The 13,498-nt window shown below is 51.0% G+C and overlaps 6 protein-coding genes across 6 annotated transcripts; 2 read left to right on the forward strand and 4 right to left on the reverse strand.

Annotated features, from left to right (window-relative positions):
- Positions 1-1,912: 1,912 nt before the first annotated feature.
- M437DRAFT_66827 (isochorismatase hydrolase) lies at positions 1,913-2,948 on the reverse strand (the record flags this gene model as incomplete). The annotated part of the gene is made up of 3 exons (XM_041024828.1): positions 1,913-2,063; positions 2,124-2,663; positions 2,740-2,948. The coding sequence occupies 3 exons, from the start codon at positions 2,946-2,948 to the stop codon at positions 1,913-1,915; spliced, it is 900 nt and encodes a 299-aa protein (XP_040878896.1).
- A 1,106-nt stretch (positions 2,949-4,054) lies between these two features.
- Positions 4,055-6,629, reverse strand: M437DRAFT_50489 (dynamin-1; the record flags this gene model as incomplete). The annotated part of the gene is made up of 3 exons (XM_041022012.1): positions 4,055-6,040; positions 6,091-6,483; positions 6,531-6,629. 3 exons carry the CDS (start codon positions 6,627-6,629, stop codon positions 4,055-4,057), a joined length of 2,478 nt encoding a protein of 825 aa, XP_040878897.1.
- Positions 6,630-7,542: 913 nt separating this feature from the next.
- M437DRAFT_19144 (uncharacterized protein) lies at positions 7,543-8,241 on the reverse strand (the record flags this gene model as incomplete). The annotated part of the gene is made up of 2 exons (XM_041018981.1): positions 7,543-7,956; positions 8,008-8,241. Coding segments are annotated over 2 exons (648 nt in total), but the record flags the coding sequence as incomplete, so codon positions are not given.
- A 714-nt stretch (positions 8,242-8,955) lies between these two features.
- On the reverse strand, positions 8,956-9,338 carry M437DRAFT_76046 (uncharacterized protein; the record flags this gene model as incomplete). Its single annotated transcript, XM_041026540.1, has 3 exons — positions 8,956-9,017; positions 9,075-9,252; positions 9,318-9,338. The coding sequence occupies 3 exons, from the start codon at positions 9,336-9,338 to the stop codon at positions 8,956-8,958; spliced, it is 261 nt and encodes an 86-aa protein (XP_040878899.1).
- Positions 9,339-9,744: 406 nt separating this feature from the next.
- On the forward strand, positions 9,745-11,870 carry M437DRAFT_50862 (WD40 repeat-like protein; the record flags this gene model as incomplete). Its single annotated transcript, XM_041022086.1, has 2 exons — positions 9,745-9,885; positions 9,936-11,870. 2 exons carry the CDS (start codon positions 9,745-9,747, stop codon positions 11,868-11,870), a joined length of 2,076 nt encoding a protein of 691 aa, XP_040878900.1.
- A 628-nt stretch (positions 11,871-12,498) lies between these two features.
- On the forward strand, positions 12,499-13,406 carry M437DRAFT_66831 (uncharacterized protein; the record flags this gene model as incomplete). Its single annotated transcript, XM_041024829.1, has 3 exons — positions 12,499-12,651; positions 12,702-12,765; positions 12,820-13,406. 3 exons carry the CDS (start codon positions 12,499-12,501, stop codon positions 13,404-13,406), a joined length of 804 nt encoding a protein of 267 aa, XP_040878901.1.
- Positions 13,407-13,498: the final 92 nt, after the last annotated feature.

Consider the following 13,498-nt stretch of genomic DNA (forward strand, 5'->3'; position numbering starts at 1 on the left):
AAGATGTGTTTTTTTCTTTTGACAGACACCTCGGAGCAGTTGTCTCTTTTCGTACCTTGCATATTCACATGCTCGGGGTGTGCTCAACGGAATAAGTTCCTCTCTACATGCCGCAGGAGGCTGAAACGTGTTCGCTGAGTGCTTGTGTGCCATGCTGTCGCGCGACTCGGTGGCGTTTTTCTTTCGAGGCTTTGCTGCTGGGGCGGGCTCCACTCCCCTGCAGTTGAGTCGCTTCGGCTGCATACAGATCCGTTCAGGGTCAACCGGTTGTTCGACGATCATACTGTCACGGCCCACGGGCGCCCGCGCGCGCGCGCGGCAAGGGAAAGCTGTGGAGCGAGAGATGTCGACAGCGGCGTTGCGGATCGATTGGTCTGCTCGTGTCGCGGATCAGTCGGTGAAGTTGCTCTGAGTTATGCAAGAAGTGCTCGGGAGTTATGCTCTGTGGTTGTTGTTGTGCTGACTTTGCTTACCCCTTACCCTTCAATATTCTTGCTCCGGCCCGATATCCATGCCTCAACTCGGAGTAATTCTGTGTTATGCATCCTGTTTCCCGTAGACGTTATGCTTAACACGAAACGCAACTTCCGAGGAGATTTTGGGCCAGACGATTCGACGAACAGGGCAGACCTAAGACTCGATGTTGGCCTTAGTTCTCCCTTGCTGCCTTGACCCTCGCTCCATGCTTATCTATCCGTGTTTTGCGACTTGGAGTCTTGGCCCAAGGTGATAGTTAAGCAGATTGTTATTATTGTAGGCTTATCAAACAGCGATCGCCGCGCATATGAATGAGGTGCTCTTTGCAGTCAATTATCGAACGTCGAGCCCGAGGCGAAGGATCCAGTTCATCCCAGAGGGAGATTGGACAGAAGATCCCCCATGGTGTAGTCTCGTATTGATATCGAGGTTTGGATGTTTTGCTTTTTGGGTAGTAGCGACGCTCCAGTAAGCGATGGTTGTCCTCCAATATGGACTCTCTATGGACAGCACTTGTCTCTGAATGAGATTGTGCCTTTTCATAGCGTGTGCCTTGCTCTGTGTCATGGTCGGAGTATGATGGGGCATACTTTTGAACACAGGGAGGGTACTGCAAAGAGTCAAGTAAATATCATATCTCCCCTGTGCTGAAGTACAACGCATGTGCTGTGAAAATGCACAGTACTAATAACAACCAGAATAGTATCCACTGAGAAGCGACTTATTATAGACTCTCTGTGGACATAGCTACATTTTGAAAAACATTGTGCCTTTTTATAGCATATATTCTGCTCTCTGCGTGGTTGGAGGACGATAGATACAATTGGGGGTTACAGACTTTGGCACAAGGGGAGAGTACTCCGGCTACAGCTAAGAGCAAAATGTAGACTATAAAAAGGCACAATCGTTTTAGAAAAGCAGATGCATGTCCAGAGGAAATTGACAGCTTGTGACATCTCAGTGGATAACATCTTATCTCCTATCACTATATGCATTTCTATGGGCGTCACATACCTTAGTACGTGCAGCGGAGAGTGTCAAGTATCACATGCAAAAGATACGCAAACAAGTGAAAAAGACCGATTGGCTGAAGTGAACAGAATGACCTGCATCTGTCCCTGCATTTTTCTGTCTGTGTGTGATCGTATCTGTGGTGAACAGAAGCAAAAGCTAAAAAGAAAACAAAAACATCTAGGGTATCTCGTGATACATAAGCACATGAGGCTGAAACGAAAAGACCCCCTGCTGTGTGCTTCCCATGATAGAAACGCCGGTGCTGATGATAATGGTTGATTTCCTCCCCCTGCCGCCCAGAAAAAGAAGTCGAAGATGCTTCCATGTGTACTTGCAGCAAACCCATAACCATCATTGCGATAACAAAAAGAAAAGCGAAAGAAAATGTCGTAAGCGAGAGACGGGCTTGCTGGCCATGCATTCACTTCAAAGGCCCGAAGACGAGCTCAGATTCCAGGAAGGCCTTGCTGTCGGTAACGAAGCCCATGTTAGTCGCAATGTTGTAATCACAAACAGCCTGGGCATTAAGACCAGTCATGGTGGCTGCGCAGTCGCCAATGAGGATGCAGTCCCTATGGCCATTCATGTTAGCTGGTTTGCGCATACTGCCTGAAGCTTGACTGCTAACGTACCATCCCCAGTTGTAAGCGTCGGTGACAGTGCCCAGCAAGCACTGGTCGGTGTTGACACCAGCGAAGAGCAAAGTCTTCTTGCCGCTCTCACGAAGCCACTTGTTCATAGGCAAGTCCGGGTTCCACATGCCACTCATACGGGCCTTGTCGAAACGGACGTCCTCTGGTGTCATGACCTTCTTGAGAGGCTCGTAGATGTCGGCGTTCCAGGTGCCGCTGAAGAGGCAGCGCTCAGTGTTGCCCTTGTCATCCTTGATGTTGGCACCCAAGCCAACGTGCCAGCCGTGGCCCTTGTCCTGCGCCAAGTTTCTGTTGAAACCTCTTGTGACAGCTGCGGGCATGACCTTGAGATCGTAGTCGGAGATTCCCCAGTTCAGCCAGCAGCGCTGGATTCCGAGGTCCTTGCACTTGTCGATGACTTTCAGCATAGGGTCAATGGTGGCGATACCACTGCTGTGGTCGTGATACATGGGGTGTACGAAGAAGTTCTGCATGTCGATTATGACAAGAACAGTGGAAGATGGGTCGATGGCACAGCCTCTGAAAGAGCAGCGAGTTAGCGTTGTTGTCCAAGAGGGGCGACGGGATGGAGGACTCTAGGGCGGTGCGTCAATACCGGTGGTTGCGAATTCCATCGTCGGCGTCGATGATGAGCTTGCGCTTGGAGCCACGAGAAAGGTCGAAGCGCTTAGAGGGAATGTGGTAGAACCATTGGTCGTCTCCGCCGAAGGCAACGTGTTCCTCGAGGTTGTGTTCGACGGGCGGATCGTTGATCGTGTGAGCAAGCTCGTTGATTTGTTCGACTTCGATTGCGCTTGGTGCCATGTGATCGGCCGAGTGTGGGCCGTTGGTAGAGTGTAAGAAAGGAATTGTGAAGGTTGTTTGTTGGTGTGTAGTAGTCGAAGTGTTGAGAGTGAGGTGGTGTAAGAATTGAAGGCAAGGGAGAGTGTTGTTGTGAGCAAGTGTGAAAGTGGAAGATAATGAAAAGCAACGAGAGCGATAAGACACAAAAAGATAAGGCCAAAGCGCAGTCAGTCCAGATGCTCTCCCGAGACCCCGGTGAAAAGTCAAGAGAAAGCCAAGCAGTCGTCGGAAATCACTAAGGGCAAAGTCGGAGCGAAAAGATTTGAATCGTAGTGGAGAAAGGAGAGACAATTGGAGTGTGAAAAAGAATCATTATTCAGGACACCGGCCGCGTGCCCGGCAGCTCTTCTATGCTATTCCTACTCACCAACCGCTCTGTGTCTCTGCCTGGCGGTGCATGTTTGCTGCTCCATTGATCTATGTCGGTGTCTCAATTTGTCTCTCGCCTTGTTCGGCACACGCGCGAGGCAAATTAGAAATAGGCAACAAGGCATGCAGAGAATCTCAAAGAACGAAAGATCCCTGATGGGATGTCGTCGCTTGCCACTTTCTTTCTGCCTTGAAGGTCCGTCACTCTGCATATCCAGAAATGTGGGGAAGCTCCTCTGCTTTCTCAAGCAAACAAGGGTCTGGCCTTGTGAAGTTTTCTTCTCCCGCTCGTCCCGATTTTCCGAAGAACGAAAACAATTGTAAAAAGGCTACAAGGCAGAATCTGCCCTGCACATCTAAGAACAAATCAAGTATGTTATGCTGAAATGAGGTTTTGATGTTATACAAAAAGTTCTGAACAGGGTTGTCCTCACTACCATCGGCATCCTGAAATCCCCTTCCCCTCCTATCTAGAGTTTCAACGAACAACGGTGCATCTAAGCAAACGAGGTAAAGAGCAACGATGAAACAGAAAAAGGAAAGAAAAGAAGAAGTAGAGAATTGAGTAAGACAGAAAAGAGACAAGACATGCTCATCCTTGACCAAAAGTCTTTACCAAGAGAAAACTAAAAAACAACACACAAATAATACAACTTTCATGATAAAGCCTCCGTCAATTTTTTGGTACATGTTCCATCTTACAAAACCTCCCCGATAATCTTGGCAGCCTCCTTGTAGGTGGAAAGCAATTTCTCGCACTTTTCGCGCTCGCTCTTGATGGCATCGTCCTCGTACAGGAGTTCTCCGAAAAGCTCCTCCTTGTAAAGCTCACTGACCAGTCTGTTCTGGACAACTTCCTTCGAGTGGTTGACGAGCAAGTGCATGACGGCTTTGGGAACTTGATCGGCAATGGTCTCTCGTACAATGTTGAAGTATGATGATATCAGACGACGAATCAATTCGGTCTCGAGAGCTTCCCGCTCGGTGAGCGCTGGGCCTTCGTCTGCTAGTGGCTGTATATTATTGTTAGCTTTGCTCTGTGAAGAAGGAGACGGAAGACTTACGTAGCCACTGTCAGCCTCTTCTGTCTCGTAGTCACCAGGGACGGAAATGTGCGATGACAAGGGTCGCTCGGGGAGTTTTGTGTCGCCTCTGCGAATGCTACCCGCGAAGCTAGGCTCAATGTTTGCACTAACGTGTCTGCTCCCAACTGGAAGGTTGGAGGAAGACATGCTGTTGCCAGGAAGACCGTTTGACGGCGGCAGACCACCATCCTTGCCGAAGAAGTAGTTGAGGAAACTGTCCCTAGCAGTACCTCCAGCTCCTGCGAATCTTGGCGGCGAGCCTGCTCTTGCGCCATTTGTGCCACTCGCACCAGTGCGGCCAACAGCGGGGGACATGCTACGGCTGGCCTTGCTGAGATGACTGCGAATAGGAAGGGTTGCGGACTTGCCGCCTGCAACAGCATCGTTCTCTTGGTCGTCTTCAGGTTCACCAGCACCGTTAGCACCATTGAGAGCCTTCATGCGCTTTTCTTCCTTCTTTCTCTTCTCTTCTGCGGCTGCCAGAGCCTTCTCCTTTTCTTGTTTATCGTTAATGACAGAGTTCATGGCAGCTGCTGCGCCGAGGAAGTTAGGGTGGTTGGTGTTGATGTATGCGCGCTGAATAGAGATGAGCGACTCGACGTAGTGCGAGCAAGGGCCCAGTCTTTCTCTGAGCAAGTCAGAAACAACTTCGATCAGCTTCGCTTGTAGGCGAGGGTATCTCGACAATTCGTATGAGCCGCAACTGTGACAGATCTTGATCAACTCCTCGTAAACCAACTCAACACAACGCTGACTGGGGACCTCGAGCAGCTTAATTTGAGGCTTCACGAGGAGGTCGAAAGCGAGTTCGGGGACGAACAGACTGGGACGAGGACCAGTAGAGTTACGGATCGCAGTGCGAATGTCCAGAACAGAGAGATTGGTTGTTGGGTCGATAGTCTCCAGAGAGTTGCCGAAAACAGAGTTGAAGATGTAGTAGATCCTGGCACCACCGCAAAGCTCCTTGGTCGAGATTTCGGAAGATGTTCCGTCGATAGATGACATGAAGGAAGTAGCAAAACGGGTCATAAGCTGCAAGACAAGCGAGCCACGGTGTTCCTTGCCGGCAAAGGCGACATCTCCGTAGCTGGCCAGTTCTTGTTGAGTCTGGCCCATCAGAGTATTCAAACGAGCCTTGATGTCTGGCAATCGCTCGCGGATGTGACCCATCAAGGTAGTGTTGAGGCTCTTTGCGAGGTATTGAGTACCGCAACGGGTGGCCATATTGCGGTAGGCGGGGTGTGTGCGGAAGAAGTCTCTCTCGGCAGAGAGGGCATCAGAGAGCGACTTGTTGCCTTGGATATCTTGCTGAGAGCGGTTGACAACACCAATGAAACCCAGCTTCAAGGGGTACACGCGACCAGAAAGAATGTCCATGGCGTTCGTTCCATGATCCATCAAGTCCAGCTTGGTCAAGACACCAATGGTACGTCTTCCCATAGGGTCGACATGACGGGCAAGCTTGAGAGCCTCGGAGTTGACCAGATCGACGTTTGCGGGAGAAACAGCGAGAATGATACTGTTGGGCTTTGCGATGTACTCGGTGATCAGGTTGCGGGTTTGCTTCTCGATATCGCCAGGTTGGTCGCCAATGGGAACCTATCTCAAGAGTCAGTTGAAGCCTACAGGCAGAGCACAAGAAAGCGGACCTTTGTGAGACCAGGCAAATCGACCAGAGTCAGACTAAGAACATGGGGCGAGTAGATCTTCAAGTTGATGGGCTGACGGTTGATACCCTTGTTGTTTCCAGCAATTCTGGCCGTCTCGTTCTCAATCTCTCTCTTGACCTCACCAAAATCGTAGAAGCGGCGGCCAGGGATATGGTTGAACTCTCCCCACTCGTCTTGGCCAGCGACAGAGGCCGGAGTGTGTGGCACGTGAATCTCATCGCCTTCGGGTCTGTCGGAGTTGCTGGGGACGTTGATGAGTTGCAGGATCAGAGGTCGACGAGTGACAATGCCGCTGCCTCTTGGAAGAAAGTCGCGACCAACGATGTTTTCCAGTACTGACGATTTTCCTGATGATTGGGAACCTACAACGACCTGTGGCTGTCAGCTTGTTGTACCGAGGTTTGGGGTAGCGTGCATACAATCTGAGGCAAGTCCAGCGAGTCATTGCCGATTGTGTTGAAGACAAGATCCTGGAGCTTGTTGACGACTCCAAGCAAGTCTTCACCGAGCGAGGCCATGATGGGTGTGTTGGTCTATGTTGTCCTGGACGAGGTGGCCTTCGGGTTGGAGAGAAAGCTTGTTTGTCCTGCAAGCCGAGTCGTGTGCTGGAGGAGGCGCTGCAGAACCTCTTGGACGCCTCGAGATCAGATGGAGACGAGAAATATGCGTCCGGGAGATGCAAGAGTGACCGAAGTATTCAGAGGAGCGACACTTCTCCGAGTCGAGGGGCTAATGCGCAGCAGCTGTTTTGCGACTCTGGCCGTTGTTCAGAAGCCAAACCAACTTTCCAGCCGACCAAACCCTTCGTCACCGTTCTTGGCATCCTTATACAGCAAGCTGAACCGACTTTTCCCTCGGCCACCAGGCTGCCGAACTTTATCAACAAGGTCAACATGTCTCTTGTCATTAATCACTGCTGCTGTCTATCTGATGATTGATGCCTACTTTCAGCCAAGGCCATTATTTCCACGCTGCCTGTTGTATGCATCCCAGCCCAAGCCAGCAACTTCCAACGATGCTACCTAGGCTTCATTTTCCCACGTCGAACGAAGCAGTGAGCAAAATCAACTACTCATCTCCATAAAGTACTATCTCAGACTGTCTCCCTGTGAGAAACTGTCCCTGCACAGTCCTTAAATGTAGGCGTAATCACGAGAGGACGAGCTGTGCAGGTCCAGCCAAAGTGCCAGTCGTTGAAAGCTCATGGTAGGTCAAGTCACCAGATGAGGCAGTCAAAGCAGCGTAAACGACGCCACTAAGTCCATCCGGTAGTTGTGCTGTGCCCTGACCTTGTCTTGTCGTCTGCACTCTCTGGTATACAGGATCGCTGACGTTGGCGTGGATTAAGGCGAGGTAAAGGTCTTGACCAGTGACTCCTACAAGTGTCGAGAAGTTGTTGGCAGTCGGAGTCGAGAGATTGTTGGCACTCCAGCCGAAATTGAGACCGCTACCTGACAGTCCATTGAAGGTGAGTGGAGGCAGGAGAACAATGGGCAACTGCTGAGGGCAAGAAGTGATGTACTTCTGCGCTAGATTGTATGCCCAGACCGAGCTCAGAGGCACGTCGAGGTTGGTGGGGAAGGGAGACGCTCCCATTCCGTTCCTGACGATAGCATCATGGCGAGCTTCAACTGAGCCCAGCGAAGCAACCACAGTCTGAAGCTCTGGGGAGAAGTCGTTCAAGCTCCCCAAGTAGTATCCCAGACTGATGGATGTGATCTGATTGGCAAGTCGAACGAATGCTATCGGGGTGTCGTACGAGAGTGCATAGTTGCATGCTTGAGGAGCAGAGATGCCGTTGGATTCGAGTGTCGACGAGATGTAGTCTGTCTGGTTTTGTTGTTGCTAAAGTACTGTGTCAGACACTAAGGCACGCTCGGGCTGATGCAAACTCACATCGGCAATAGTGCATATGTCATGCTGGAAGGTGGATGGAAAGCCAGCAGCAAGCCATTGTGCATCACTGATGTGCTGACAGCCATTCGTGTACAAACTCAGCTCCATGTTTTCGAGGAAGCTGGCGACTTGCAGCCCGATGATGTCGTTTTGGGAAAGGGCTCTTCTCTGGATGGGACTCGAAGCAGTGTAGCTGATAGTCAAAGCCAGCTGCAGAAAGATGAAAGGAAACATGCTGAAGGTGAGGATGGAATTTGAAATGTGATGCAATTGTGTTGATGAATCAGGAGCAAGATTGGTAAAGGTGCTTGGAATTGTATGCAGGTATGGTTGATGGGATTGAATGGGATGAGTTGGACGAGAAGAAAGATCTGGATACTCGAGTCTTTGCATCTGCTCTTTCCGCTGATGGCATGGGCAGTAACTTCCCTGTGTATGAACAACGGTTCATCCTACATTTCTGAACCAGCTGCGCTCAAATTAAGCAGGGACGACCTAAGGATGCTTAGCAACTTCTCACCACCTTGTCATTTCGCAAGTGTCAGACTACAACAGAAATCAAAACTTTCATCTATACCCGCTAATAAAGACGCAGGCGGCAGAAGCGCAGCCTTATTTTTACAGTAGATACACTTTGAAAGAAAACAAGGAGTACGGAGACAAGATTCAGAAGCCACAGGTGTGATGTCTCGACACAGGTGACCAAAATCCCGGCATTGACAAGACGGAGCAGGTTGTGCGACTGGAGATTGACTGTTTCTTCTTTCTGGCTTGGGTCGTGTGTCGATAGATCGGATGGCACGTGGGGCGGTGGTCATGTCGAATATCGGGGGCATAAGTAAGATCGCATTTTGTTGTCGGAATTAAAAAAAAACAGACATCCTCCTCTTGTGATGGTGGTAAGGAGATATGGCCGGGTCTATGGGGAGAATATGCAAGATGAATTGTCTATTGGACCGACTTGAGCCAAGATTCCAGATCGAACTTGGGGTCGCTGGGGTCGGAAACAACTGGAGAGATGAGTGAGCGTCTGTTTGGATAGTGATGATCGGTAGGACGCGACATACCACCAGACTTGGATGCGGGAGCATTCTTCTTCTGGTACTCTGAACGGGCCTGGTTGATGAGAGCCTGCTTGCGCTCGTACTCCTTTGCGTTCTCACGGAGCTTGTCGGCAGCAGTAATGGCTGATTGGTGGTAGATACCGTATACGACACCGAGACCAAGGGCCGACCAGCGGAGGACCTGTAAGACTATCCATCAGCGGCCGAGCATAGAGGGAAAAGAAGTTGGGACACGGGCGCGCGTACGTTGACACCGGACGAAGACATTGTGACGAATTGATGTGAGGTAGACGAGGTCAAGAAAAGGCTGCTAAAGACCGGGACGACGGAGGTGACAGGCAGGGCACGGGCAATTGAGTGTCTTGCTTGGATGCTGTCGCTGCTGGTGCTCAAAGCTGGCCGACGTTCGCTCATGGCGGCCAGCCAAGCGGTTTCTTCCGTCTCCCGATCGCATACGAACTAGAAGTCCATAGCCGCTTGCAACAACAATCACAAACATTCATCATTCAATTGAACACACGCTCGCTTCTGCGTCTACTCGCTTTCCTGGACTCCCCGTGTCAGGCTTCAGCTGTTCTGCGCTCAGCTGGTCTGTCGCACTCGCATGTCGATTCCCAAAACAGCTCCTGACACGCATAAACAACTCACCGCCTAATCACGAATACACGCAACCATGTCTTCTTCATCCTCGTCCCTGGAAGCTCGCAAGCAGGAGATCATAGCCAAGCGCGCCAAACTCGCTGAACTCAAAAGACAGCGTGCTCTGCGCCAAAAGGAGTTCACTTCAGCCCGCGAGAGTGGAGATGCAGCAGAGGTACGTTGAAGAAGGGCACATCAAGGTACGTCCACCACTGACACCACTAGCTCATTTCTCCCTCGCCCTCGCGTGCTAACAGCCGCGCAGACCTCGATCAGCTCATCTCCACTCTCGTCGACCGCCCTGGCCGTTCTACTCCTCGCGATCAGGACTCACCTACCACCTCTGCCAATGTTGGCGCCAGCCGTCCCAACTCCATCTCGCTCGATAGCCCCTCTGCTGCTTCAACTCCCGCTCCTCTCCCTATTGCCAATCAGACTCTCTCTTTCACCGCCGTCTCAACCGTCCTGAACCAGCCTTCGGACCCGAAACCAGACGTCATTACATACAGTAAGGGTGTACAGACCAGTGAGCCCTGGTCACCGCAACAAAATCGCCAGCCTTCAGATGATGAGTCGAACTATTCTCCCTCAAGGACAAGGAAACGCTTGAGCAGAAGAGAGCGCGAAAGGGATGAGGAGCTGAGGCAGAATATTCGCAAGGAGATCGAGGAAGAATTACAGGCTCTTAAGCTGTCCGAGGATGCCGCTTTAACAAACGGCAAGCAGAACTTCCCTGCACGCACCTTGACACATGAAGAGCTGGGCGCTGTCACGGCCTCAGATGACTTTCTGGACTTTATCGACCGTTCCACAAAGGTCATTGAGAGAGCATTGGATGAAGAATATGATGTTCTTGCTGATTATGCTATGCGCGGTATGAACGGTTTGGATGATGAGGAGGAGGATGGTCAAACACGCACCACCAGAGGCCGTCGTGTGCGCGAATTGATGCAGTTCCAAGACGATCGCTGGACAAGTCGCCGCATGATCAGTGACCTTGACTATTCTGTTAAATATCCTGAGTTGTTACTGGCTTCATACACAAAAGCTTCCAACTCTTCGCACAGTGCTCCTGGTCTGGCTCTGGTCTGGAACGCACATATGCCGTCTCAGCCCGAATACGTCTTCACCGCAACGAGCGATATCCTAACTGCTCGCTTCTCACCTTACCACCCCAGTCTAGTATTAGGTGGTACATACTCTGGCCAAGTGTGTCTCTGGGATGTCCGCCACCGCTCGCACGACGGGGCACCGGTGCAACGTACACCTCTGGCTGGCGAAAAAGGAGGCCATGCCCACCCTATCTACAGTGTTGCAGTAGTCGGTACTCAAAACGCCAGCAGCATTGTCAGTGTTAGCACTGACGGTACAACATGCGCTTGGTCATTCGACATGCTATCAAAACCACAGGAATATCTTGAGCTCATCTCGCCCATAGGGCGTAACCGTACAGAGGACATTGCTCCTTCATGTATCAGTTTCCCCAAGGCAGATCCTACCTACTTCTTGGCCGGTACTGAAGAGGGAGCCATCGTCCCAGTCCACAGATACGACCGTGCGGGTGCAAAGGCTGGCGTCGATCCTCGTGTGTATTACACTGGCCATGCCGCCCCTGTTACTGGACTAGACTTCCACCCCAGTAAAGGAAAGGTCGATCTTGGCGATCTGGCCATCAGTTCTTCTCTGGATTGGAGTGTCAAGATCTGGCGTGTCAAGCCTCCGAGCACAGCTGTTACCACTGCTGGAGTAGGCACTTCTTCCGGAGCACCTGAAAGACCTCTACTAGAGATCATGCGCGAAGATGTCATCTACGATGTCAAGTGGTCACCTACAAAGCCTGGTGTCTTTGGTTGTGTTGACGGCGCAGGAAGATTAGAGGTATTTGATATCAATGTCGATGTCGAAGTGCCTGTCGCGCGCACGCAGCCCAGCCACACCCAAGGCGATGTGTTTGGTGTAAAGAGCTTGAATAGGCTCGCTTGGGAGCACAACGAAGGCAAGAAGGTCGCCGTTGGTGGTCTTGATGGCATTGCGACAGTCTTCGAAGTAGGCAACGATCTCGGTGGTTTGGAGGGGAACAACAAAGGTGAAGATTGGTTCGGAGTCAAGCGACTCATCTCAAGACTCGACAAGTCACGAGAAGGGACCGACGGTCGATGATGTTGTACTCCATCTCGTATATTGACCTGCAGAAAATCCACCAAGAATTACTTGTCACTTGCCACTACGAGCAAGACAGGCGGAACAGCCGAGCTTGGCTGCATCTCTCTACTTTTCTGCAATCTCCGAATCGCCTGCAGCCCCTGTAGCCTTTCCCGTACGTGACACAGAATTAGTTGAAACATGAAACTGTACAACTCGATGTTGCTCCTTTCGAGTGAATGGCTCTTGATTGCAGGGTCCTATACGTATCCCAAGCCATGGCGTAGGAAAAACCCATCCTTGCTGCAATGCATGCAGTTTCTACTCGAGATCGCGTGACTACATGCAAGGTGGTTGAAAAACCGATAGTGCAGTTCGTGAGGTGATGGGCTCGTTGCTTGGTCGATCGAGTGGTGTTATAAGGATGAGTGCTGCCAAACGTCGCAACGCTGTCTATATAGGTAGGTGCTTCTGCCTGCTCCTTCTCTGATATTCCAAGTTGATCACATCTAAATTCCAAAGCTTGTTTGTCTTCACCTTCTTTGCACCTCGAACCAACACCCTGTCACAACGCCTGCGTATTTTCTATTGTTCATCATCCAGACCTTGATCCTATTCATCTCGTCGAAGACAATTCGTAACCATCATGCACTTCCTCAAGTATACCCTCGTTGGTGCGATTGCACTTGCGAGCCTGGTCGTTGCTCAGGCTCCACGCTTAGCATTCACAAGGACACCTACCGAAGTCACCGCAGGTCAATCAGTCACGATCCAGTACACAACACAAAACCTGACCCAGGTAAGAAAGGCGACATTGTGACCTTTGAGCAGTATGCTGATGAAGAATAGCCTGCAACTATCATGCTGAGAAAGGGCAACCCTTCTAATCTGCAGGATGTCTCGACCCTGACCAGTAAGTTCAAAACTCATAATCCGAGTCCAAACCATTGTGCTGACCATTATAAAGACAATGCTCTGAATGGTAGCTACACTTGGATCCCTGACAGGTCACTTGACAATGCCAGCGACTACGCTCTCCAGATTACCCAAGGCTATGAGATCAACTACTCTGGAACGATCACCCTCATTGGTGGTAACCCCGCCGCTGTGTCTTCGGCCAAGTCAGCAAGCTCGTCGTCTCAAGCAGCCGCATCGTCCTTGACAGCCTCCGCCGTCTCGAGCATCGAGTCTGTTATCGCAAGCTACAACTCGTCGTTGATCAACCTGACTGCGATTGTATCCATCCAGACCTCGCCTCCTACTCCGCCTACCAACACTACTACCGTCGCTATCGTGCCTAGCATTGGAACTGGTTCGCCCATTGTTCGTAACACGACCATTGTCTCGCCGACTCTGTCTGCTTCCTCATCTTCAGGTGGATCAAGAAGCACCGTTACCTCAGTTGTAACTTCGAGCTCGGGAACATCAGCTCGTGGCTCATCGGCCTCAACATCAGCAAGCGCTTCAAGTACCGGCGCCGCGGCAACCATGGGTCAAGCCAGCACTCCTGTCTTCGCGCTGGTCGGTGTCGCTGCAGTCTTCTTCTTACAGTGATCGCACTTTGGACCTTGTTGTTTCTGCTACTGTGCTGACAAGGGTATGGAAATGTGGTCAAGAGAAATGCCTTACGTACAAATGTCTAATGC

This window comes from Aureobasidium melanogenum, assembly GCF_000721775.1.
Source record: "Aureobasidium melanogenum CBS 110374 unplaced genomic scaffold scaffold_13, whole genome shotgun sequence".
Taxonomy (NCBI): Eukaryota; Fungi; Ascomycota; class Dothideomycetes; order Dothideales; family Saccotheciaceae; genus Aureobasidium; species Aureobasidium melanogenum.